Genomic DNA, 26,195 nt, shown 5'->3' on the forward strand with positions numbered 1-26,195 from the left:
AGCGTTTGAGGCTGGCCGCTGTCCTGCAGGTCCCATGTCCCCAGGTTCCTTGTCACAGGGGTGCAGACAAAAGGGCTGGATGTCTGACTCTTTTCACTTACAACTTTTAGACCTGGATTTTGTCTCCTGCGTATTTCCAGCTTCACGTTCCACAGGCCTTTGACACTCAGGTAGCTGCTGTGACTTCGAGATGCTGAAACGCTCTGGAGGTTGATCACTGTTGTTACTATTATTAGCTGAGCCCTACTCTGGCCGTCGCCTCCCAGCCGGTCACTCCGCTCCAGCCGGGGGCTGTCTCCTGTTCCTGTTACCCTGTGCAGCCGTGCTTTCCAGGGCGCTGCTCAGGTGCTGTCTCCTCCGAGCCCAGCACCACGGACACAACAGCAGGAGAGACTCTCCTTTCTTCCTCCTTTGGAGGGAGAGGCCAGGGCCGAAGCCCCCGCAGGCCTTTTACCACACGTGAGCGACGACGGCTGTGTAAGCGAGCTCAGGGCTTAATGGCTTCCTTTCCCAGCTGTGCTGGGACCAGACCAGAGCTGTCAGGTGTTTGCGCGGGCCCTGAAGCCGTGTGTGACCGGGACCTCTCCCTTCATTCCAGCTTCCCCTTCGTGGGGACTTCGAAACTGCCCCTTGGTTTTGCCCTGGAGCTGGCATCCTGCTGTGCTCTCTCCTTAGGCGTCTTACATTACAGTGATTCGTGTCTCTTAAATAGATGAACAGAGTTACTGCTGTAAAGGCGTGGTTGGTGAAGACGGACGCCTTACACAAGGACATCTGAAAGAAGGAAACTTTTCTTGGCAACTGCATGTGAATTACCAGATGAGCAGTCTTTCCCCCCCCACCCCCCGGTCCCAACCTGCAGGACTCGGTCTTGCTTATGTGGAGATGACCAGGGTAAAGTGACATTGTGAGTTTAAGGATGTATTCTCCTCAGTTGAAAGCATTCAGAATGCAAAATGACAGGCAGGCTTAACAAAAATCACACTTTTTTTTCTTTAATTTTTATCCGTTTTTGTGAAAAGGAAGAAGTCTAAGTTAGGTGGAGATAGAAATAACCCATGTGGCCCCTCAAGTTGCCAGCTCCCCCTTTTTAAATGGTCGAGATTTGCGTCACGATGTGAGGAGAGATGCACTTCAGGGGTGGCCCTGAATCGTTGCCTCACGTCAACCACAGAAGCTGAGGCTTCATTTCCATCATCTTTGAGTCTCCAAGCTTAGCTCGGTGAAGTCACGATGATGCTTCACTCCGGGAGTTTCCGCTGTGCAGGAGCACTCCCGAGCCCCTAAGCCTGGCCCGCAGGAGCACGGCGGGTGGGAGTACGGGGCAGGAGGGCTGAGTTTCCTGCGGAGCTTGAGATCTGGGAGTTTTGGCAGATGTCAGCTTGGAGGTGGGGAGCTGGCAGAATAGACTCTGAAAAGCACCTGGCGGCAGGCAGGGGTGGCCCCTCCTCCTGGAAGGTCCTGAGTGTGACAAGGAGGGACGTGGTGACAGGGGAGGCTTACAGGAGGCTCACTGCAGACCCCAGAGTGCTGGCTGCAACTCTTTGGAAAGAAGATTCTCCTTGTAGGAATATCAGTAGAGAGGGACAGAGGAAGTGCTCACACCCCCAGAAGCAGCAGCGGTCAGCAGGCAAACCAGATCCAGACCACACGCATTTCCCCCTTTGTAAATTCACGGTCTGCTCTTCCAGCCGCCTTTCGGGGAACATGCGACAGGCTGGCCGGCTTCATCCTTCTGTATGGCTAACACTGTTACCCCTCCTTATCCCGTACTGTCTCACAGGTTTTGACCTGGTGAAATGTGAGGACCCGGGAATCCCTAACTACGGCTATAGGATCCGGGACGAAGGCCACTTCACCGACACGGTGGTCCTGTACAGCTGTAACCCGGGCTACACCATGCACGGCGGGGACACCCTGACCTGTCTGAGCGGCGACCGGCGGGTGTGGGACAGACCGCTGCCCTCCTGCGTGGGTGAGCTTGGACGCCAGCCCCGACTTCCTGGCAGAAGCAGGGCTGAGCGCAGGGGGGCCCGGAGTTCTGACACCATTCTTACCGGAGGAGGGGTGGGGGGGCCTCCGCTGCTCTCTCTCCAGTGTGGGTTTTTATGTATTCCTAAGATTTGTGGGTTTTTTAATGTAGAAAAGACAAATTTCCTACTACTGTTTTACTGGGACCACGTTCCCAGAATTGTTATTAGAATTATAACACGGTGTGTCACTGTTTTATTCTCTTTGATTACACGGGGACCCCGCCTGCCACCAAGATAATGCTGGCGAGCCAGGAAGGGAAGGAAGTGGTGGGGACAGACAGACAGCTGTGATTGTTCCCTGTGCACACAACACAGATGGGATGGTTTGCACTGTTAAAAGTAGCACTAGTGAAGCCTCTGACTCCTGGGGTAAACTCCCCGTGGTTTCCTTTTTTGCAGCGGAATGTGGCGGGCAGATCCACGCCGCTGCGTCAGGGCGCATCCTGTCTCCTGGTTACCCGGCTCCCTACGACAACAACCTGCACTGTACCTGGGTCGTGGAGGCGGACCCGGGGAGGACCATCAGGTACTCACCCTGCCGGGCTCAGGGACTGAGAACAGAAGCATGCCTTTTATTCCTCTAGTGGAGACAATCTATTATTATCCATTGGTGCAGGAAAAACAGGTATGGGGCATGAGGAGGGCCGTGTCCCAGGCCTCGGTGGAGCCCCTGGTACGTGCCCCGCCAAATGTGGGTCCTTGGCTTCGCGCAGGAAAGAATTCAAGAGCAAGTAAAGGCAGATTTATTTAGAGAGATATATACTACATAGAGCATAGGCTGTTTCAAAAGGCAAGAGAAAGGCCATGAGGTGTGGAGGTTGGGTGCTCAGATTAGAGTAAAAGTAGGTACACACTCCACAGACAGAGTGCGGGCCGTCTCTGAAGAGGGGAGAGAGAAGGGGCAGCGGGGAGGCACTGTGTTGCCAGTTTTTATGGGCTTGGTGGCTTCATATGCTAATAAGTGGAAGGACCAGTCTGACTACCCTGGGGAAGGCGTTGGGATTCCCAGGAAGTCGGCCATTTCCCACTCGTTGGTCTTTTGTGGCCAGCCTTGGGACTGCCATGGTGCCTGTGGGCGTGTTATTCACCATGTTAATATATTACAATGGGCATATAATGAAGCCCAAGATCTACTAGAAGGTAAATCTCCCACCATCTTGAGCCTCAAGGCCTACTAGGGGTTGAATCTTTCGCCATTCTGGTGTTAATTGCTGTGTTATCCCTTGAATGGCTGTGCCCCCCCCCTTCCTATGTCACCATGATTAGATTTATGCTTCTGGGTGAAAGATGAAAATGTAAACAAGTGGCCAAATATTTTGTTGGCTCGCGTTCTCACTCCAGTGTTAAGCCATCTATGGTGAAGATGAAAAGAAAGTGAGTATTATCACTCAGCTTTTGCTGCATAACAAGCTGGTCCCTGAAACTTTGTTGCTGAAAACGATTATTTATGTGCTCATGACTCTGTGGGTTTCCTGGGCCATTCTCATTGGCTGGGGAGGGTGGTTAGAAGGGCCTCATTCCGGTGTGGGGGCCTCAGCTGTTTGGTTAAAAGCTGAGGACTCTCCATACCAGGTTCTGTTCCTTCAGGAAACTAATCACAGGGGGAGGTTCCCAGCAGTAAGAAATGACAAACTTTTCAAACTTCTTTCTTCACGTTTGCTCTTGTACCATCTGCCAAAGCAGGTCTCAGCAGTGAGATAAGGTTTGGAGAAATATGCTCCACCCCTTAATGGGAAGAAAATCAGTCGACAGAACAGGTTGCCTGCCAGCAGAGGTGGGAGGAACACATGGTCACTTAATGATGCACTAAAATGAGTCTGAGGGCAACTGAGAACACATTCCTGTCTACAGTTACATACAAAGAACAGAGTCATGGAAAGTCACAGAAGCCTGTGCAAGCACTTCAGCAGAAAGTATTGTTCTATTTCAGTTGATAGTTCTAAATTATGGTAATTTTTTAAATTAATAAGTAAACCAACAAAAATTAATTTTTTAAAGTAAGTTCTCCATTTGCCAGTCAGAAGGCTGGGTCAAAACCACACTACATAAAGCGAAAGAGTAATTTCAAACTAAATTGTTTTCAATTACAGACCTTGATGAACAAGAAGAGAACATACATCCTTTAGCAATATCTCTTACAATCCCTTTTCTCCTCTCATTACTTCTCCTCTTTCATTGTAGTTCTTTTGAAATCTCCTAACAAAGTTTATTTTTTAAAACCTCTGTTCTAGCTACCCTGCCCCCTCCCCTGCTCCCAGCAGCCTTAAACCATGTGTCTCTGGTCCTTTCCCCCCTCTCTGAGTTGTCACGTCCACCAAAGACCGAAGGAATCCCAGCAACTCAGATCCTTTAAACACACAAAGAGGCGGGCAGTGAGAGGCCAAAACAGAAACCTCTTTCTGGGGCAGGTGCGTGTATGAAATCATTCATGAGCTGGTTTTGTCCTTATTCACAAAAGGCACCCTAGCAAACTTAGCAAAGTGTATTAAACACACATAAAGTTACCCCCTGCAACTTTAGAACTTATGTAAAATAAAATGGGTTGATGAGGAGTGAGAGGACCTGCCTATTCCGTCCTTGACGCTCTGTTTCTTGTCGGATGAAAGTCTCTGAAATTCACCAGCCTTCCTTCAAGTTTAATTGCATCAACATCTTGGGAGTGAGTTAAAGTGACAGGGCACAGACTGTTACCACTAACCCTGCAAAAGAAATCCTCTTGCTGTGTACGAAGAGCAAGAGGAGAAACTTAAAGCAAACGAGTAATGCAAAACTGTGATTTTATAATTCATTTAAAAATGAATTTGTGTCCTTAGGCTAAATTATTAATTAGGTAATTATGGATCTATTGGGACACGAATAAGGCATGTTTGAATAACAGAATTTAAGAGTTTGCCTTTTTCATAAAAATCAATGCAGTCACTTTTCAATGAGCTAAATAAAATTAAATGTGACTTGTTACCTTTGAATTCCTGAATGCTTGATCTGAATAATATAAAAGCCATTATACTGGTTTTGATTCTGAAAAATCCTAGGAATCACCTGTGATTCATGACATGACTTTCCATAAACAGGATATATTTCCTTTTAGGAAGATTTCAAATTTTTCTATTTCTTATGTGTCCCCTTATGTTTATTTCCCAAAAGTTAGAATAAACACATCTTCCTCTAAATGCAAACCAAGTGATAAATTTACTCTTTGCAGGTGAACCTAATATTAATTTTAATAAGAAAGAGAAAAGAAATTAACAAAGAATGAGCTGAAGTAATAAAAATTATACAGCTTTTGTTTTATGAATTGACTTTGTCATTTAACCATTAGTAGTCTGAAAAAAAAAGAAAGATGCTGCCTACACCGATTCGCTGTTCAGAGAAGTTCTTTCTTCTCATACGTATCTTTCAAAGGACCCAATTTGTAAACAGATCTTTTTAATTTAAGGCGTAAAGCCCTTCGGAATAAGGAAGTTCAAAGGCGAGCATCAGCACTTAATTTAATCAACCAGTATTCAGCTTCCTTCCATAATGTTTCTGGTGATTTCTCTTCGTTAAGAAAATATGTGCGACTTTTGGATGGCAGTCTGGAAAACGACACGCTCTGAGGCACATGACGGACAGTTCCAGGCCGACGGCGGTGCTGACACTGGGAGCACAGGGCGTGGCCTTAGCCTTGGTGTCCACTGCCTCCTTTGCTGTCCTGGTTGTTCCCCTGCTGTCACAGCCAGTATCAGCGACACTGTGTGCTGAAGCTGAGAATTCCATCAGTCATTCACATATGAGTCTAGGGATTAATTTAAGTATTAAACATTTTAATATAAATGAGATTTTTACTATACATTCTATTATGATTTTTCTTTAATGGCAATGTTTTTCATTCTTAAAGAATGAATAAGCAACAGGCTCTCTGAAACTGTAAAAGGTCTGGTTTCAACACTTGAGGCAAATTTTTACATTTTGATTTCCTTGAGGCCTGGAGCAATTTCTGATTGCATGCTGCTGTAGCTTTCTGTTGAAGGTAACAGAGGAGCCCAAAATAGTTATTGTTATGGGGCACTTGGGTCTGGAAGAGGTTTATAATTTTAACACATATACTACAGAGCAGTTACCTGAACTAGATTTAGTTAAAAGTCTAACCACAAGACACTGCAGTGAATTTAGCCACGTTAAGTGTTATACATGAGCATGTCTCTAGGAAATCCAGTGTATCTCATTGCTGAGCAAGCACAGCTGTAATTGACACTGTAAAGGTAAAAGCAGTGCAGACACCGTCAGTGAGCAACGTCAGGGCCGTGCTTCATGTAATCATATGTATATATTGTTCCCTGGCTTTACTTGCTTTTCTGCAAGTGTGATTGTCTGGAAAACTCACTTTGAAAGTATTTCTGATCCTAATTGTTCCCAGGAAATTGCATTTGGAGGAAGAGTTGAGGGGAAATCTCTTAGGAAGGCTTAGGAGTATTGGAAACATCACAGGTGAATCAGAGACGTATCAGGATTGTCAGAACGTCCTGTGTGGACTTTTACAGGAGGTGAAGTGCAGGTTGTGGCCGTGCTGGCTGTCAAGAGGTGACGGGCAGATCTGGTTTGGAGATCTAGGGATATTTTAACTTGTTTTTGACCAGTCTTCAAGGTCCCTGTGCAACAGAGTCAAGAGGAAAACACTAGGCAAAGAGCCCCTTCCACTGGACACTTCTCTCCAGCCCTGAGGTCTAGACAAAGTAAATGTGTTGGGAGCCTGAGCAGGAGTCTCGTGCTGACAAGACAGAGAGGCTTGGGGCCAGGGGATCAGGGCATCTCCAATGTCCCTTTCCTCGTAAGACCACAATGGGGTAGCCCGCGTCGTTTGGTGGACAGTGTGAGGAAGTGACCAGGTGGGGGAATTTCAGCCAGCCAAAGGAAGGAGAGCCGTGGGCTTCAGAGTCGGCCCCAGGTCTGGGGCTGGACCGCGTCCTCCTCAGCCTGGGGCTGTGGGAGCAGCTGCCAGGCTTAGGGAAGCTCACTGGTCCCTTGGAGAGTGTGTGAGAGGACAGAGAACTGCAGACACCCCTCACGGGTGAGATGCTGATACGCACAGCTCTAGTCCCCCCCGCCACATTCAGCCACACAGCACGGGCCCCCCACAGCAGGTGGGACTGCAGTTACTCTGTAGATTTACGGTGTGGAATTGCCCAAGGGACGAACCTCTCTTTTAGTCCTTCAGTTCCCAAGTCACTGCGTAAACAAGGACGCACATCACAGCCAGTTCCTGGTTACGTACCTTCCGGGGGTGATTGCTCGCCAGGCATCTGGCCGCTCAGGCCACGTGCAGACCGCTCCTTGTCTCCCAGGAATAAACTCACTCAACAGTTTATAGAAATGGATAATCAAAAAAGGACTGGCCAGCAAAGATGGGAGTGCAGGAAGAACTGAAAAGCAGTAACACTTGGAAGTGAGGTTCTAATCACACGTCAGTGGCGTTTAGGAGAAACGGCTGACGCTGGGGGCACTGGCTCTGCAGCTGCTCCAGACACGCTGGACCCCTCACAGGTGCACTGCAGACATGCCCGTGTCATGACGGTGATGGTTACCCCCCCCCCCCCGAGCCTCTTCCTACGTTTTCATTCCTGCTTCTGTTCGTGCCTGTCTTCCTCCAAAGGGCTGGAGATTATCTTATGCTCTCTCTTGTCCCCTTCCCCAGTCTCCAGTAATTTCCCAAATTAAAAAAATAAACCCACCAGGCGTTTACGTAAGTCTCACGGTATGCTTTGGGGGAATTACGCTTAATCTCTTCATCACGGGCCCCGAGAAAGAAGGAGCTGCACAGGAGCCAGAGCCTGGACAGCGCTGCGCTCGTTTGCCTTTTCTTCTTGTCTGTGGCCCTCTGGTCTGCCCTTGCTGTAATCTCCTCCCCCCGGCCTCCCAGAGCCGTCCTTTCCCCTCTGCAGGCTCTCAGCACCCCCCCCCCCCGGCCAACCGGCAGACGCGAGCTCCTCAGCCAGAGCTGTGACGCCCGCCGCCCTGGCGCGCGGGCCTCCCCAGGCTCGCCTCCGACAGCGTGTCCGTCACACTCCAGCACGAGAGCCGTGAGTCTGGTCTCCGAGGCCACCGCGCCCTCGTGACCTGCGCGCCACCCCCCCCAATTTCTCCTCGTGGCCTCACCTCCAGGTTCCTTTCTCAGCATCGAGGGCCCAGTTAAAATGTCAGCCCCACAACAGAAATTTCATTCTTAGTATTTCATCTACAAATAATCAGCTTTCTTCTCTGGACTCAACAGTTCTGTCCTGAACGTCCTTCCTGCTGGTCGTGTCACCTGCATATGGTTTTCCCTGCGTATCGAGACACCCAGGCAGAACTGTTGGTACCACAGGCTTTGGGCCCCCTCACACGCAAGTGATCACACATCTCGGTGAAGCCGCCAGGGCCACGGTGCCCCCAGCTGCTGCCCCGCCCTGGTTTGCGACCCCTGTCATCTGACCGTCTGCGAGGGCTTGCTCAGTTTCTCTCTTCCTCTCTCATCCACCACTCCCACTCCAAGGAACTTAGGTTTTAATTTAAAATACTAATTTCATATGGCTGAAAAATGAACATATATAGACATTTTCAAAAGTGTGCAAACAAAGGCGGTCATCATCCCCGTACTAGCCCCCACGGTTAGCATGCTGACGCGTGACGTGCGTGTCTGAGCAGAATTTACGTGGACGTGTGCCCTGACTTTAATATTGTCTCTCAGTTATTTACATTATTTCTAATTTTCAACATTATACGTAATCATATGGCAAATAATTTTGTCAGTAAAGCTTTATTTCTGTTTATAATGAACACCTTAGAATAATTTCCTAGGAAAATTCTCTCTGGGTCAAATGGTTAAAACATTGTTTGTGTCTTAATACAAATATTTCTATAAAACAAAGCTGATCATTTCGCTTGCCCACTTCAAAAACATACATATTTTATCAGCTTATTATGTGCAGAATACACTCAAGCTCATCATCATGACATTCAAAGTTACTTATTTTCCCAATTTTTGAAACACTGGAGAAGTGTCGTAGAAAGATAAAAAGCCTGAAAAGTCGTTTGCTGTAACCTTAGATGTGAAAGATAACCACTTAAATTTTGGTATTTATTCTTGTGATTTCTTTATGCAAGCACAAATAAGGTATAACTTGACTTATCTGTTTATCTACTTGTGTAATTATTTCTGAATGATAGTATCAAGCCTTCATCTTCTCCTGAAGGTTTTCTCCTCAGTCAGTAAACATGGTCTAAGTTTTATGTCCTCACCTGGAATCCCAGCTCATTCTGTTTAGTCGTTGAAGAAGATTCCATTGCCTGAATGTACCATAATTTATTTAAACTACACCCTGTTGGGGCATTCGGGTTGTTTCCAGCTTTTCGCTGTGATCCGCAGTGCTGCCCCCTCCCAGTATTTAAGAAGAGTAGATTCGGCCTCCAACAGTGTATGAAAAGGCAGAGTCTTAACCTTCTCATTGAAACTGGATAACGTGTATATAAACTAGGCCAATCGGGTAGGGAAGAAAATCTTTACATCGTTTTATTTGTTATATTTGTTTGTGACCTTTATATTTTCACCGTGTTAACATATCTATGGGTGCATTTGTTTCGTTACTTTCTGCCTCGTCCTCTGTACTGAGTTATCCCTCCTTGCTTCTCTCTGCTGGCAAGACCCTCCCCAGACGTCCTGAGGCAGGATGACACGCGCCCCCTTCCGTGTTCACCTGTCGCTTTGTTCACGTCTCTTAGAGCTTGTGACACTGTGCGTTGGAAAGTGTGTTCTTCCCTCTTGCATGCCCGTGTCTGAAATGACTAATAGTTCCTTAAGGATGATACTTTTAAAATTTAATACTTTTTTTCCCTACTTAGTGGCATGGTGTCTGCATATTGACTTTCAGTATTTTTTTTAATGAAAAATGGCCATTTCTCTATCTATATTTAAATTTTGTTATATCATTTTTGTCATTGAAATCACAAGGTATTTTTCAAAATGGCAGAACTTACAGCACCAGGGTGAGTCTTTGTCTGTGTAAGTGTCTCATTAACATGTCACATAGGCACAAAAGACTGCACGGATGATAAAAGAACACCTGTGTAGCCGGGAGCCAGACCAACACCCAAGACGTGCTCTCTGAGCTCCGTTCAGTCTACCCATCCTGAAGGATAGCCACTCTCCTGGCTTCAGGTGCCCCTTTTGGCAATATTGTTAACACACAGAACACTGCCATTTGCTTAGGGATCTGTATTTACCAGCAATACATGACAGCTAGGAGAAACCTGTATTCAGCAAAGAACATAATTTAATACAAAAACCCTCTAAATCATATGGAGAGGTTGGAAATGGCACAGCACACCTCTTACAGCTCTTTATGACTCATACATCAAACAGGTAACAAATTAGTCAGTTTACAGAGGATCTGAACACGCAATTGCTATATTCAGTCAGAAGTTGCACTTTCTGTTCAAGTAAATATGAAACATGTACAAACATGATCACAAACTAGGAATAAATCAAATATCAGTAAAATAGAGAATCACTGTCATTGCTACTCCATGTCCTGAACAAAGCAGAGCAGAGGCAGAAGTCCTCACACACACAGCAAGGAAGTACACGTACTTCATTTCGAAAATGCAAGACACGTGATTAAGAGCTAACTGTGACCTTTACAGCCTGAATGCGCGTGTTAGAAAAAGACGATCGCTTGAAAATCAGCACGTTAAGCTTCCAGCTAATGGCATTTGAAAAGTGGTGTCAGAGTAAGTTTAAAGAAGTAGAATGGAAAACAGCAAATACAGTGAAAGAAATTAATGGAAGAAACAATTAAGCCTCAAATCCCAAAACTGATGCTTGAGAAAGTATCATCAATAGAAGGATAGCTGACCCATTAGGATAAAATACAGGAGCACCGAGTGACTGATCCATGGACAGACGAGACCTACAACGTGGCTTATTTTTAGAAAATCTAAGAAAATAATAGATTATATTATACCATTAAATTGGAAAAAAGTTTCCAGTCAAAAGAAAAGAAAGGAAATGGCCTGATTGATTTAATGAGGCTAAAATTACCTTCATATCAAAGAACAAGAAGAAAAAATAAAAATTAAGAGCTGAACTCTATAATTAATCCCATCCATATATTAAGAAAAATGACCTCAGTCCTGTCTCCCCACCTTCAAAATGTGCCCAGAATCTGACAGCCCCTCATCGGCTCCCCTGCCGAGCTCCTCTGAGCACCGGCCTCTGCCTCCCGTCTCCGCCTTTCCCTCCGCTGCCTGCTGTCAGCACAAGTGCACAGCAATTTTTCAAACCACAGGTGAGGTAACTGCTTCCCTGAAAATGCCGCGTTGCTAGATCGCCAGGTAAAAGCCCAAATCTTCAAAATAACCTGCAGAGCCCTGTGTTTTGCTTCCCCCCTCTGCCCCCCACATCCACTACCCTCCTTCTCTGGTCTCAGCGCTTCCTCATCCGGCCCCCCTCTGCTCCGGTCACCCTGGCTGCCTGGATGTTCCCAGACCTGAAGGCGTGCCTCCGTGCAGGCTTTTCCGTCGTCCGTCTGGTCAAATATACAAACCCCTTCACCTCCTTCAGGCCTCTGCCCGAACCTCTTCTCGCCATCATGGGTTGACGCACCTGCCCAGTTAACACAGGAACCCCGCCCCTGCCCCACCCAGCTCCTTAGTCTGCTCTGCTGCTTCTATCCTCGGGGCGTTTACTGCCCACTAACCTGCAGTTTAACTTGCTTTCTGTGGTTGCGTCTGTTTGTTCATCTCCCCCGTTACTTTGTGAGCTCCATGAAGGCTTAGTTCACTGACGTGTCCACGATTCCTGCGAGTGCCCGGTCCACAGTCAGTGCTCAATAAATGCTCATGGGATTGCTGAACTGTATTGAAAGGGGGAGGCCTCAGACACACAGAGGATGTCCAGCCTCGCAGATATTCAGGGGAATATAATTTAAATAAGACCCCACGCACAACCATCAGATTCCCTCTCCTGACAGCCGTCACGGTCTGACAGTGTTGGTGCTGAAAGAGAGGTGACCACACAGAGTCGCCTGTTCTTGGTTGTGAGACTGTAAGGAGTTACAGCTGCACCAAGAACAGCTTGGCGGTGTCCCTTTTGAGCCTAGAGAGACCCCAAGATGAGCACCGTTTGTCATAATAAAACGTAGACTCCAGCTGCGTTTTGGTAGGGGACTAGGCGAGCGAAACGTGTGCGCGTGCTTGAAGAGCGTTAACAAATCTACGTCTTTCAGTTTATAGGGATTTCGCCCAATGCTGAGTGTAAAGAGCAACTTTGAAACAGATGCCGACATCGATGCCAGAATGCCGTCCATTATGCAATTATTGTAAACACACAAAATCGTACTACAGGTTGTTTGGGGCCCATAAACGCACACGTGCGTAGGAAGATTGTGAGAATATCAGTGAGAAGAGAGCATAGCAATTTCAGAATGTGGGGTGGGAGGGAAAGCAAGTGAAAACGTGGAGAGGAGTGAGAGTGTGACTCTGTGAGACTGTATGTATGAAAGCTGTCTGAAGCAAGGGGCAAGTTGTCAACGGTGGTGGTGGTGGTATCTAAGTGTCTGCTGCTTTCTGTACTTCCCTCTGTGTCACAATACTGCACACTGAACCTTCAAATGCACCGCGTATTTTCTGCTCTGTGCAGAGTGAGGTAGGCATTCTCTTTAAGTGTATCAGATGCACAAGTAAACAGTTGGGGTTTGTGTACAGTGTTCCGTATCTATTTTGATTTTTATCTCTTACAGTTTTGTCCAGTAAGCAGTAAGTGAAAGGCTATAAACCAAAACATTGAGGAAGCACAGATTTTGGTCGATGCGAAACTCCTCCGTCTGTTTGAATTGCCGTGGGTGGAACTGCAGGTCTGCTGCTTCCTCTGACGTAGAGATTTTAAGTTGCTCTGGAAAATACCTGTACATCTGATAGAAGTTTGTTAAAATGTTCCGTAGAAAGGAGCTCATGTTACACAGTTCTGCCTTTGTGTTGGTGTTTCAAATAGATTTTTCTGAAAATAAAACATCTAGAAGGAACCACAACGTAAGATGAGCGCATTCAGATACAAGTGGGCAGGCGACACCCTCCCGGCGTGCACGGCACCTCGGCAAGCGTGTTTCTCCTGGTTTGGCTGCTGCCACCTGGTGGGGCATTTCTGGAACAACACCGGCACCACCTACATTGAAAGCCTGAGTCCCGTTAGCTGTGTTAAACCCATCTTTGATTTGTGTGCCTGGAAAGCTTTGAATTGCAGAGAGAGCTGACAGTCTCTCCGGGCGCGGCCTGGCCCCTCAGCGCCAAGCCCACGCGGGGCGCCCTGGCCTCGCCGCACCTCGAGGACGGGGTGTCCGTGCTGTTTCCCGATGCGCACGAGCGCGTTCGTCTCTGGGAGGCCACGGAAGGGCGCCCTGGGGTGGGTGCTGCGGGCGGGTGGGACTGGCGTGCAGGAGGGGCTGGTGCCCGGACGCCCTCCCGCTGCACGGGGCCGTTCCGTGGACCAGCTGCGTTCTCCTTGCAGCCTCCACTTCATCGTGTTCGACACGGAGCTGGCCCACGACATCCTGAAGGTGTGGGACGGGCCGGTGGACAGTGACATCCTGCTGAGGGAGTGGAGCGGCTCAGCGCTGCCCGAGGACGTGCACAGCACCTTCAGCTCGCTCACCCTGCAGTTCCACAGCGACTTCTTCATCAGCAAGTCCGGCTTCTCCATCCAGTACTCAAGTAGGTGCCCGCTCGGCTCCCTCCTCTTGGTCTGGGCCCTGGCATCCGCCAGGGAGACAGACCCTCACTGGTAACTAAGGCTCCCCTACAGGAATGTGAGTTCTGTTGAGCAGAATACGGAACTTTGAGAATGCCCATCAGAAGAATGCTTTGTCTTAGGAAATTCTGTTCGTTCTCTTATGGGGTTCACGGGGCTCCCCTTAGTTACGTGGGAAAACAGACCTACTTTAAAGGCTTGGATTAATCAGTAAACAGCTAAACTGGGGTCCAAGACAGACGTGGGTCTCTACTGAACCTTCAAGTTAATCTGGGACGCTCCCCCACCCAGCACCAGCTCCAGGTCCCCTCATTGCCCTGGTTGGTGCCCTGAAATCTCGAAGTTTCCAAGCTGCTTCCATGGTCTGCTCTCAACTTCCCTGCATTTTTTTGCCTCCTGAGGGCTATAGTTTCAAGGACCACGTTTGCATGTTTAAGCTGTTAGCTCTTGAGATGGGTCTCACCGTTGCTGTCTAGCCCATTTATAAGGAACGGTTTCCGGGAAGGAAGGTGTGGAGATACTTTGTGGCAGTTCAGTCTTCAAGTGCCCTTCAGTTTGCACCGTGTAGAGGTGTCGTATAATTTGGTAGCACCCAGGGTCACCCGTCATCGTAAAATGGTGGAATTTGCACATAAACACACTCTGGCTCAGTTTCTCTTTTGGCAGGTCACTGGTGAGCCATATTTAGGATTTACATAAGAAAATGGACTTAGGTCAATGTGATGCTTTGAGGGCTTGGTATAAAATTGAGGTTAAAGTCGGCACAATTTCTTATCTCTGGTTCGCTGTGCTTTGAGGCAGTCATTTGTGAACATGTGCTCCTGGAATAGAATCTGTATGTGGTAAAATTTTCACTGGTCTGTGGCAAAAATATCAAGGTAAGTTTGCTCCAGCTATCCTGCCTTGGGGAAAAAATGCTTTTTATTCCAAGATTATATTATTTTTGCTCTTTTCTGTCAGATAAAAATGCTGTCTATCTGCAGAAGTGATGGTGAGAGTAGGTGGTAGCTGTGTGATGTGCTGTCCTGATTTGGCAAAAGAAAAAGGTGGTACCATTATGAGGTGACCTCTGTTTTCCTTTGCTGTCCATTCAGTACTCTCCTGGCCTTGCTTCCTTCTTATCTGAATAGACTTCCTTTCGAGCAGCTTTAGGTTCACAGCAAATTTGAGAGGAAGCAGAGAGATTTCTCATACACTGCCTGCTCCCATGCCCGCACAGCCTCCCCCATAAGCAGCACGCCACCAGATGGTCCACTTGCTATAACTGATGGACCTACACGGACACGTCATCCTCCCCTGGAGTCCGTGGTCTACATCTGTGGTCTGCATCGGTGGACCCTCTTGGTGCCATCCATTCGGTGGGTCTGGGCACATGTATGATGACAGCTGTCCACCACTGAAATGTCACACAGGGTGGTTTTACTGCCCTAAAAATCCCGTGTGCTCCACCTGTGCATCCCCCCTCCTCCCAGCCCCCGGCCCCCCTGACCTGCTGCCGCCTCCATGGTTTGCCTTTTCCGGAAGGTCCTAGAGTTGGAATCACACAGTGTATGCAGCCTGCTCAGGCTGGCTTCTTTCACTGAGTCATATGCGTTTAAGGCTCCTCCATACCTTCTCATGGTTTGACAGCTCATTTCTTTTTAGCTCTGCCTGGGTGGACCGCAGTTCACACCCACTGAAGGACTTCTTGGTTCTTTCCAACTTTTGGAAATTATTAACAAAGGTGCTGTAAACCATTTGTGTGCAGGTTTTTATATGGACACAGGTTTTTAACTTCTTTGGGTAAATATCAAGAGGTGTGGTTGCTGGCTTGTCTGGTGAGAGTACGTTGTTTTGTTCCTGGCCTTTTAAAAATCTTCACTCTTAAAAATTCTTGTGAAACCAAGAATTCGCGTCCTTTTCTATATCTCTTCGTGGTGCTCACTGTTTAAAAGACATCTTCCCAGTTTGGCTTAAAGATGAAGGAGGCCCTTTATTATTGCTGTTTGAGAACAGGGAGATTTACACTCTGTATTTATAATTATATGGTTAATTAATATATTGATGCTGAGGAAGTGGTAAGCATGGATGCACCCATCAAAGTTCCTACAAAAGTTGAAACTCACTTAATTGTTTAAACCTGATTTTCCAAGTGTTCTAGTTTGAACCCTGTGCAGTTGTCCTTTTTGTAGATGAAAATGGTCGAATGTTGGCAGTTTCACATGGTGTAGTGTAACAGCTGGTATACTTCTGGAAATGCCATTTTAGGAGTGCAAATATAATGTTTCTTTGGAGGCTTTTTTAATGAATGGGTTTCTGCAAGGTCTTTAAAACTACAGAAAGTGAAAAAACAAGATATAAAAACTTTGCTTGGGACAAATTAGAAAAAGTTGGCTGGGCCTGTGACACTGAAAGTTCAGGTTTCTGTCTCAACCTCTGAAGAACTGAAACTGACCTTCCACCTATTTCCTTATTACTTTATTTATGACTTGAAGATATGATACCAATTTCTAAGGACCTTTCTATTTGCAAAATTCTGCATTCTGTGCCGCGTGTCTTCCCTTTGCCCCTTTAGACCTAATCTCCACCATTTCTCACTCTGCCCTGTGACACTGGTGGTGGACATGCGTGGACTGGGTTCTCTGCCCTCCAGCTGGGCTCATCTGAGGGGGGGCTTCTGGCAGGAGGCGAGAGGACAGGGAGGGAGAGGTGTCAGGGCGTTGATGGACCCCGTTCCACCCCCATCAGACCCCCTCAGTCAGAGCTCACTGTGTTCTCCAGAAGCCGTGTCCATATGTGTCCTTTCCCCGGTTTCTATAACCAAACCCTCTCAGATAATCTGTTGGAAATGGGTCATATGCTTCGTGTTGGACCCTAAGCGCTTCAATTCCAAAAGGCACGTGGGCCGCAAAGCTGACATTCCTGTGGCCCGGGACCCCCGTCAGCACCAGCAACGTGGGATCGTTGGTCAGACTCCCTGCAGTCTGGACCAATGTGCCGCTCTGCACTCCTGCCGTTTCTGGAGCCATCCTTCCACTACTGGACGACCCAGCTCTGAAACTAAGTCAGGCCAAACCAAGGGCTGGAATCCCCCAGAAAAATGGAGAAGAGCCCGTCCTTCCAGCTCAAGAAGCGTGGAGGGAGGAAGAGCCCACTTACCCGTCTTTGTGACCCTGGGACATGAAAAGAGGGGCTTTCTGTGTACGTTAGATTTGTTGCCATCCATGAGCCAAGCTAATGCTAGCATTTGAAGTATTAGCACTAGTCTGCGATTTCAAAAAGAATGTTAAATAATGGAACCTAAATGTTCTCCTCAAACAGTTGATATGCCAAGTATGAGCTTTGTTGCAAAGCAGTAATGGTATTTAGTCAGTAGTAGTAGATTAGAATTTTCCTGGTGAAGCATTTTAACTCGATGACATGCCAGTAATCTGTGAACTAAGCACTGTAGGTGTAATTCGGTTACTGGAGGAAAAGTACTTACTTGAGTATTTGTTCTCTTAGAGACACTTGCGTTGTCAGATTTTTCTCAAAAAACTTAAAGCGTAAGAATTGAACCTCGCCGTCGCTCTGCCTCTCAGTCGCAGAACTCCACGCCAGGTTGGGGCTTTTCAGTTTTGACTGTTTGTCTTAAAACGCCCTCTTTGGCTGCCCCGCCTCCCCGCTCTCCCTCGGCCTCCCCTCTCCCAGCTCCTCTCGTCCTCTGTCCCGGTCCTCATCTTCCTTCCCCGAACTGCAGAGCCTGGGCACCGCTAGGGCTCGCCTCCCCCCCCCCGCCCCCCCCCTTCTTCCTTCTCCGTCACTGCTCGCCCCTCGGTGCTCCCGGTCAGCCTCCCCCGGCCTCTGCCCTGAGCGTGGACTGCCTGTTGGAGACGGCCCCCCGCTCTGATGTGCAGACGGAGAGCGGGCAGCACGGCACATGAAACGTGGCCGCCCTTCTGCTCCGCTCCCTGCCCGTCTCTGCTTTTGTCAAGCCCTTCCTGCCTCCAGAAACTTCAGCCCTGTCCTGCAAGGAGATCCCGACAAAGACTTTGAAGTCTTGTTTTACAAACCCCTTTATCTTCCACCCCACGTATAATCCAGCATCAAATTCAGTCGGGTCCATATTCAAAATCCCAAACCCAGCCAGTCCTCCCAACCTGCGCCCCACCGCCCGGGTCTGAGCTGTTGGGCTGGCCTGAGTCTCGGCTCCCACTGACCGGCTCCTCGGCCCTTGTCCACTCACTGTCCCGCCTGATCGCGGGAGCCAGGGCGGGTCCCCAGTGCGGCGACTTGTGTCTGGTCAGAGCTCTCCAGTGACCTCCATCTCAGCCAGTGGGACTTCCCATTCCCCCTACTGCCAAAACTAAAGACTCTGAAAGCCTTCGTGCAAACTTACGCAAAAATCTACATTTTCCACATGGTGCTCAGTTACCGTGCTCCACGCTGTGAACCCCCGGGTGCGGCCACGTGGTTAGTGTGTGTTCACTTCACCTTCCGCTCTTGGCTTTCTCCTCTTTGCTTGGACCCCGCTGGGAGCACATCATCTTTTAAGACTCCTTTAGCAGAATGAGCCATGTTGTCACTCACAGTCCCCAAATTCCGGGCTCTTACTTCTGATACAGGGCTCACCCCATCCAGTGTGAGTGTGTTGTTTGCGGCCGGCTGGACTGAGTTCCTGTGTTTCTAGAACGCGGTCTCTATCAGTGGCTAAAGAGCATTTTCTAACTGAATATCCTTGAAAACTTTCCAACTATAAAAATCTTGGAAATACTAGGGTGATTTTGATTGTATGACAGACACCACGTCATCCACTGAAAGGGCTGTGTTTCATCACTGACTCCAGCTTCATTCAAAAACGGTCATAGAAAAGCCTTTAATGGTAAATACTTAAATGCTAATTTAAGTATTTGGAGATTCTTTCACTTCTGAGTTCGCTTCTATCCAGTGTTGTTAAGATGAATGGTCTTTATATGCCGCTTACTGTCAGAAGGAGTGGCCAGTGTAGTCTGTCGTCATTGGTAAAACCTACGTTAGAGGGATTTAATAAAATGTATGCGACGTTGTTGACCTTTTAAGTTTTATAATTTTTTTCTTTTTTTAAGCTTTATAATTCTTTATACATTTATTTATCCTTACTTAGTATTTTGATACCATTGGAAACTAAGCAGTGTATTTTCATTTTATAAAGATTAATATTCATGTTTTAATTTAAATGAGTGTAGTTTAATCTACTATTTGGTAAATTTCCTTATTTCATTAAGAAGTGATCTTTTTTTTCCTGCTTTAAAATAAACTTGGGAGAAAACAGCTGTTTGCTAGGAGTGCAGGGAGAGTGCCTGCTTTTCCTTGGTGGTGTGTGTGTGTGTGTCTCTGTGTGTTGTGTCTGTGTGTGTGCCTGTGTGTGTGTATGTCTGTGTCTGTGCGTGTGTGCGTGTGTGTGTCTGTGTGCGTGTGTGTATGTGTGTCTGTGTGAATGTCTGTGTCTCTGTGTATGTGTCTGTGTGAGTATGAGTGTATGTCTGTGCATGTCTGTGTGTGTCTGTGTATCTGTGTGTGTGTGTGAATGTGTGTGCATCTGTGTGTCTGTGTGCATGTCTGTGTGTGTGTATGTCTTTGTGTGTGTGTCTTTGTGCATGTGTCTGTGTGTGTGTATGTGTATCTGTGTGAATGTCTGTGTCTCTGTGTGTGTGTCTATGTGTGTCTGTGTCTGTGTGTCTGTGTGAATGTGTCTCTGTGTGTCTGTGCCTGTGTCTTTGTGTGCGTGTGTCTGCGTGTGTCTGTGTGTGTATCTGTGTGTGTGTGTATGTGTTAGTGCCTGTGTGTGTGTGTGTGTGTGAATGTGTGTGTGCATCTGTGTCTGTGTGAGTGTGTATGTGTGTGGTGGTCACTGACAGCACAGTAAGCACCGCGCTCTTCCTCGTGGGCTGGCACCTTCCCCTTGCCGTGAGACCACATTTCCCCACCAGAAGCGCAGACCGCTGGTGCTCACGAGATATTCAAACCCCATAAAGGCCCATCGTCCAGCCCACTCCATGCAGCCTGCGAGACATGAGGACATGAGCTGACTGGTGCAATTATGTTTACTGTAATCAGCCTAACATTTTTCATTAAAGCTTAATTACCATTTAATCATGCAGGAAACGAAAGAAAATGGGGTTCGGCTCACACACCTGACCTCTACCCTTGGGGTTAAATACTCTTCAGCTGAGCCCCCAGTGGTCCCCACTCAGCTCCCCACCCCGGGGGCAGTGGCCGGGCGGTCTTGTGTCCCAGGTTTCCTGAGACTGATTTCCCCATAAATAAGAGTCGTAACCTAGCGGCTCCCTGACATCGCTCCCTAATTTACTCTATTGAAAGATAATTTAACAGGGACATTTGCATTTAAAAAAGAAATCGTTTGTTGTTCATAACAAGGGAGGCCGTCGGGGCTGCCAGACAGAGCAGGACTGTTTCCTGGGAGAGACTCAGCCACCACCCCGGCTTCACGAGCCAGGTTTCTGCACCGGGCTGCGGCTGCGGGTGCAGCGAGGGCGCCCCTCTCCATGCTCCCGGGGCTCCCCTCGTGGGGCCGGCAGAGGACCGGCCACTGGCCACGCCGAGGCTGCCACCCAGGCCCGACAGCTTGAGAGGAGAGTGCTCGGCCACAGAGCCTGAGCTGCTGCCTTCTGAGTCCCGCTGACGAGGGGTGGGGGGTGGGGGTTCAGCCGCGGGAGTTGTGTGTGGCGCTCTCGGCGCGGACCGCAGAAGGCCCAGAGAGCAGCGCGCGCTTTCCCTGCTCCCCACGAGCCGCCTTCTTCCTCGCCCTCCCGCCCCCGTGTTGGTTCCGGGCTCAGTGGGCTCTGGGCTGGGGTCTTCTCCCTTCTGTTGGTGCCTCCTGAGTCCCCATCCTTCTCCACCTGCAGCAGCCCCATCCTTGAAATCAGCCTCTTGCCGCGCGCTGCCCTCCGGCCGCGTCCTGCACCCGCCGCTGGGCGGGCGGTTTCCTGCCATCCCTGCGGGCCGCCTGTGCAGGGAGCGCTCCCCGCCCCGTCTCACCTTGTTTCCCACCCTTCCCTCACCTCCCCCTTCAGGCAGTAGATGCTCCCGGGTCTCCATTCACCAAAGACAAAGCTCTCGGAAGGATTTCCTTCCCTCCCCCCAGCAGACACCACCAGCCTTCGTTCTTCATCCCTTCCCTCCGGTTACCTTGGACCTGCCGCCCCTCCCCCGAAGAAGGCTGGTCCGGCGCGGGTGTTCCCATGGCTGCCTGGGGACTTCACGCTGTGTGACGTCTTCTTTTTTCATTTCTATTCTTTTCTGCTCTGACTCTTCAGCCCTGGTATCCAAGTGCTCAAATGACAATTAAGACAAACACACACAACTACCATTTGCCACTTCCGAGCATCCGCGCTTCTCTCCTCCAGCCAGCTCGCTTTCTGCGCATAAGGTGTGCGTCTCCTCGCCTCCAGCCCTCCCTGCGCCCCTCGTTTTGTGTCTGGTCCCATCACCTCCTTTTCCTGCTCTGGTCACTGTCACAAATAACCAGGAGTCTCAACCAACACACACCCTTTACTGGTTCTGCTAAGTGGCGTCTTGTGGACGTTCAGAGCACCTGACACGTCCCACTTGGTGAAATGCTCTTTTCGCTGGATCTTCATTATGGTCCCGCGGCTCCTTCCTGCCTCGCTGGTCCCTCTGTGGTCTCTTGAGGTCTCACCTTCCTTCTCCCGGTCTCCTGGGGACCTGGTCTTCTGTCTGTACACTGTCTCCCTGAGCAGTGTTCTCTCTTCTCCAGTCACTCCAGAAGTCTCTGTGTGCAGCTCACATCTGCCTCGTGAACCCCTAGGGTCCAAGGGCAGGACTTCACTTGGGCGTCTTGCAGGCGTCTCCAAAGCGCAGGGCCGCCACCCATCCCGCCACGCCATGCAGTCCAGGCCGGACTCGCCGCCGCAGGCCCGGCGCTTCCCTGTGCAGGCCCGCCGCCAGCTCTCCCCCATACCGGGCGCGCTCTGCCCGAAGGGCCGCTCGAGGAGGGCAGGTGTCGTTAGCGAGCCTGCGTTTGAGAAGAGCCCCGCAGCAGAGAGAAAAGCCCACCAAACAAAGCCGCTGCACCCCCAGCTTCTCACTCACAGGCCAGGACGACCCTGACCGTGTTGCGTGGCCCCGCTGGTCCACTGGGGCGCCCTGTGCCTGCCGGCCTCCCTCCCCGCTCCCTCCTCCGCTCCTGGCCCCGGGGAGGGCCTCCGGTTCTCAGGCCTTCTTCGCGCAGGTGCCCTCCGCCTAGAGCTCTGCCGCCTCCACCTGCCCCCGCTTCTGCCCCTCTCTCCAGCGACAGGTGGACAGCACTCCTTGTGGGAGGCTTCTCGGAGCCCAGGGGGAAACGGAGAGCCCGTCTGACGCCATTTCTACGCTTCCGCCCTCACAAGGTTCACCGCAAATTATTTTTTGTAGTGTTTTGGTTGTTACTGAATGTCCCAGGTTTCAGAGGTTAGACGTTTCCCACCAGTTACTGTGTTTACCTCTGCGTCACTTTTGACTCTTAGCAGCACTTTGTCTTTTTTCCTTGTTGCTTCTGTATCTGTCCATATTTTATGCTTTTTCTGTTGTTGTTACTGGTTCTGGTGAGACTGAATTTCCTAAATTATTTTGCTAAATATTTCTACTCTGACAGTCTTTAGGGTAATTCCATTTACAAGAGCAACTACCCAATGAAGGTGTGTTGAATTGAATTTTAAAAGTGATTGCAAAGTTCTCCTCCCCAGACTACTCACATTCTCATAAAGGTGATTTAAAAAAATTTGAGGTACAGATTCAAGTTACATGCTTGGCAGCACTTAGCATTATTAAAGCGAATATAAACAGTCCAGATTCAGCAATCCTGTCACAGAGTGGAAGGGGAGAATATATATACAACCTTAAGCATTATGAGACATTTAAACTACGGTAAACTGCATAGTCCCGTAACAGAAAAGTCTCGGAAGTAGCCGCTCACACACACACGTAATATTACACAGTTTTCACAACAGGCGTCACAGAGGCACTGTCCTTCTACCCATGAAGGGAGGCGTGGCCCCGTCTTCACAGCTGTGTGAACAAGCGTGTTCGTGCTTTCCTTGTTGATTCGGTTACATTAGTGGCCACACTCTTTTCACCACCACGCAGTTTGGATGAGGACTCCTCTCAAGTCAGAAACCCAGAGCACGTTGGTTTATCAGCTTTCCCCCAGTGTAAGGGCTTGCCATGACTTACTGTCAGTCCCAGAGACGTGCTGAGCCCGGGGAAGCGTTACGTGAGAAACAACGCCTTCTGCGGGGCTCAGATCAGGCCTCCTCCTCCCTTCGGCCTCCTGCTTCACACCACTCAGTTCAGACTGACAGAAGGAAGATCCTCTTGACACGTGCTCAGCAGGAAGGCACGAGGATAGCGCAGTTTCGATTTAGAAGCGAGAAGATAGTGAAGAAGCAAAGACCACTTGGCGTGCTGACGCCATGACGCCAGCTCTTAGCTCCGCTGCGCCACCCCGGGCTTCTGTGACGTATGACATTGTCAGTCGTGTGCTTATGGCCAGTTGCTGAATGTCTAGTGGAGTACCTGACAGCTGTTTGTTCCTCCCCTCAAGTCTGTCTGTGTCGGGACACAGGTTTTTGTTGCTCACGCCCACTGGAAAGCTGAGAATCAGTTTAACTGTGATGACCAGTGTGATAGATGCTTGAAACAGGTCTTTGGAGGGTGAGGGGGAAGTTTTCAATTTGATGGTGACTTTAGCTAGAAACCAAAATCTCTTTGAATAACTGAAGGATTCTTCATTGTTAGGAGGACGCAAAGCATAGTCAGGGTTTTATGGCGTATTCAAAGCTTAAATAATTGTGTTACTAATGGATTAAAGTGTTTTCTAATAACTTTAAAGGCTAAAATGCTTTTAAATCCCCAGCAGCAGACAGACTTGGTTCCCGTAATTGTCCACGTTGGACATGATGAGAGCACAGGTGCTCGTCAGCCCCTTTCCCTAGAGCCTTCACACCCCCTTTATGAAGGAGGACGTCAGCTCCATCACATGCGGGCTTTGGAACTTAACTGACACAAGTAATGCAGGTACTATTGTGAGCACTGGCAGTCTGTTATATTTTTATGTCTTAAAATTTTTCCAAATGCATTCTTTCCCATGGTCTAATTCACAATTACATGGTATCCAGACCTCAAAAATATAGTTTTATAACCAGCAAATAAATATTAAAACATTTATTTGCAAGAAATAGAAAAAATATTTGACTTATAGATGTTGCCTAAATTGGACATTTATTGTATACCACTAATTTTTTTTACCATAATTGATTATGAGGATCTTTGAAATAATTTAAAGAGTTAATTTAAAACAATTTAAACAAGTTAATTAAGAATATTCAAAGTTATACAAACAGAGGACTCAGATCCCACTGTAAGCAGCAGAAAAAGTATAAGGACAATTATTACAAAAAAGTAAGTGATGCCTGAATTTGAAAACGGAAATGTGTGGAGTGGGGGGGGGCTGGTCACCTAGGTAACCAGCTACAATAGCTAGAGTTCTTGCATTTTTAGGTTTTGACTTGAATTAGCATGAAATTTGGGATTCAGACCTTCTTGCCTTGATGAAATTTACATTCCCCATTGTGCAAAATCAAAGTGATTGATTCCTGTTGCATATTGAAGTTTTTTTTAATCATAGACCTCAATTTACACTTGTTTGATAGTATACTTTATGACATAATGTTCATAGCTATTAAGTATAAAGATCATGAAAGCAAATGTTCCACTTTTGAAACATTGTTACAGAGCACACTTGAGTGGCAGACTATAAAGGGTGTTTAATGTTTTCTTATGATAATGTCACTCTGTCTACACTGTGTATAGACAGTCCACACCTGTGCTTCTGCTGACAAACTAAAACCTTTCATTCTTTCAGAGGCTTCGATATCTCTCACTGAGGAATCTTTGGCCTTTAATTTGTTTTTCTTCCCTTCTGGCTCACAGTAATAACATTAATGAAGACTCTTGGGTAAATAGTAATTGTGTTAACTAGAAAGGGCTTTTTGTTTCATTTAGTATTTTTTTTTTTATTCTGAAAGAAATGGCCATTATCCCCAGGAATAGGTTAAACTGACAGTATCTTGTCTGCATCATCAGGTTTGCCAATATCTAAATAATTTCACAGTCATGAAACCCCTGTGCTGTGAAGGAACGTGCAGAAATACGTGATTCCTGGGTCAAGTCCTGATAATGCTTCATCCCTTTGAATTTTGAAATTAAACATGTTTACATGTGTATACACAGACATTCATTTCATAAAAAGTCTTTGAAGTATAAAATGCTTCGTATTCACTGTATGTAATTCAAGTGAATACTGCAGTTCAGACATAGGAATCTATATGTAAACTTGTTTTAATTAAACTTTGTCTTTAGAAGCAATGGTAAATTCACATGCCCTTGTGAGGAGTAAAGCAGAGAGATCCTGAGGACCCTTGGGAAGTTTCCCCCAATGGTAACATCTTGCAAAACGTGAGCACAAATCACAGTGTAAATTTTGAAATGTCCTTTGTAGGTTTGAAAAATCTCTAATAGATCCAAATCTCTCTTTTGAATGATGTCTCATGACCACATCTTCCCAAGCCTGTGAAATATTTTTACATCTTTTATAAATCTAGGTTCATTAACTTATAGTATATGTGACCTGAAATTGTAATTTGTTGAATTGTTACCCTTAGACTTGAAAGACCAGTTACATTATGTACCTGGAGTTCATAAAACTGCATCAGTGGTGTTTTTCGCCTGGGAAAAAAAAAGGGGGAGGAGAATGTGGACGTTGATGGTTCAGTATGCAGTTGTGTTTGGTAGCTGCACCCACTTCCCTCCTGCCCCCACCCGTCCTGGACCCTGGCCACCACTCATCTGTTCCTCATTTCCTGAACTCTGCTGTTTCGAGAACGTTGTAGGAAGGGAATCCTGCCGTGTGCAGTCCCTAGGATTGACTCTCTTCACTCGGGCAGTTCTGTGGAGACTCACTGGGGTGCTGTGTGTCCCTTCGGATAGCGTTCCCTAGACTGGTTGTCCCAGCTTGTTAACCAGTCACCCACTGGAGGACATCTGGGTTACCTCTAGTTTGGGACCGTTGCGAGTAAAGCTGCCGTAAGTGTTCATGTACAAGTTTTTGTGCCAACGTAAGTTTTCATTTCTCTGGGATAAATGCCCAGAAGTGTAATTTCTGGGTTGAATGACAATAGATTGCTTAGATTTTTTTTTTAATGCAGTGTCATCTGTCCATTAACTTTATTCAAGGCTTTATTTTTTGAACAGATGCAGTATGTATTTAATATTCATTAATGGTGTTTGGTGGTGGGATGGCTAACTTCTTTTTATGGAAGGTCTAGACTTTAATGGCCAAATGATTTTCCACAGTCAGTTTCCATGCACAGTACCTTTTCTTCATGTTTCTT

The 26,195-nt window shown here is 47.7% G+C and overlaps 1 protein-coding gene across 15 annotated transcripts in view; it reads left to right on the forward strand.

The window, feature by feature from the left end:
• Positions 1 to 26,195, forward strand: part of CSMD1 (CUB and Sushi multiple domains 1) — a 1,700,362-nt gene that overhangs the window by 1,522,359 nt on the left and 151,808 nt on the right. For all 15 annotated transcript variants that reach the window (XM_072950557.1, XM_072950544.1, XM_072950543.1 and 12 more), the window contains 3 exons: positions 1,784 to 1,975; positions 2,433 to 2,559; positions 13,549 to 13,751. In XM_072950557.1, the coding sequence (XP_072806658.1) occupies positions 1,784 to 1,975; positions 2,433 to 2,559; positions 13,549 to 13,751 (522 nt within the window). The remainder of the gene's footprint in view (positions 1 to 1,783; positions 1,976 to 2,432; positions 2,560 to 13,548; positions 13,752 to 26,195) is intronic.

Source organism: Vicugna pacos, chromosome 26 (genome assembly GCF_048564905.1).
Source record: "Vicugna pacos chromosome 26, VicPac4, whole genome shotgun sequence".
In the NCBI taxonomy this organism is placed as follows: Eukaryota; Metazoa; Chordata; class Mammalia; order Artiodactyla; family Camelidae; genus Vicugna; species Vicugna pacos.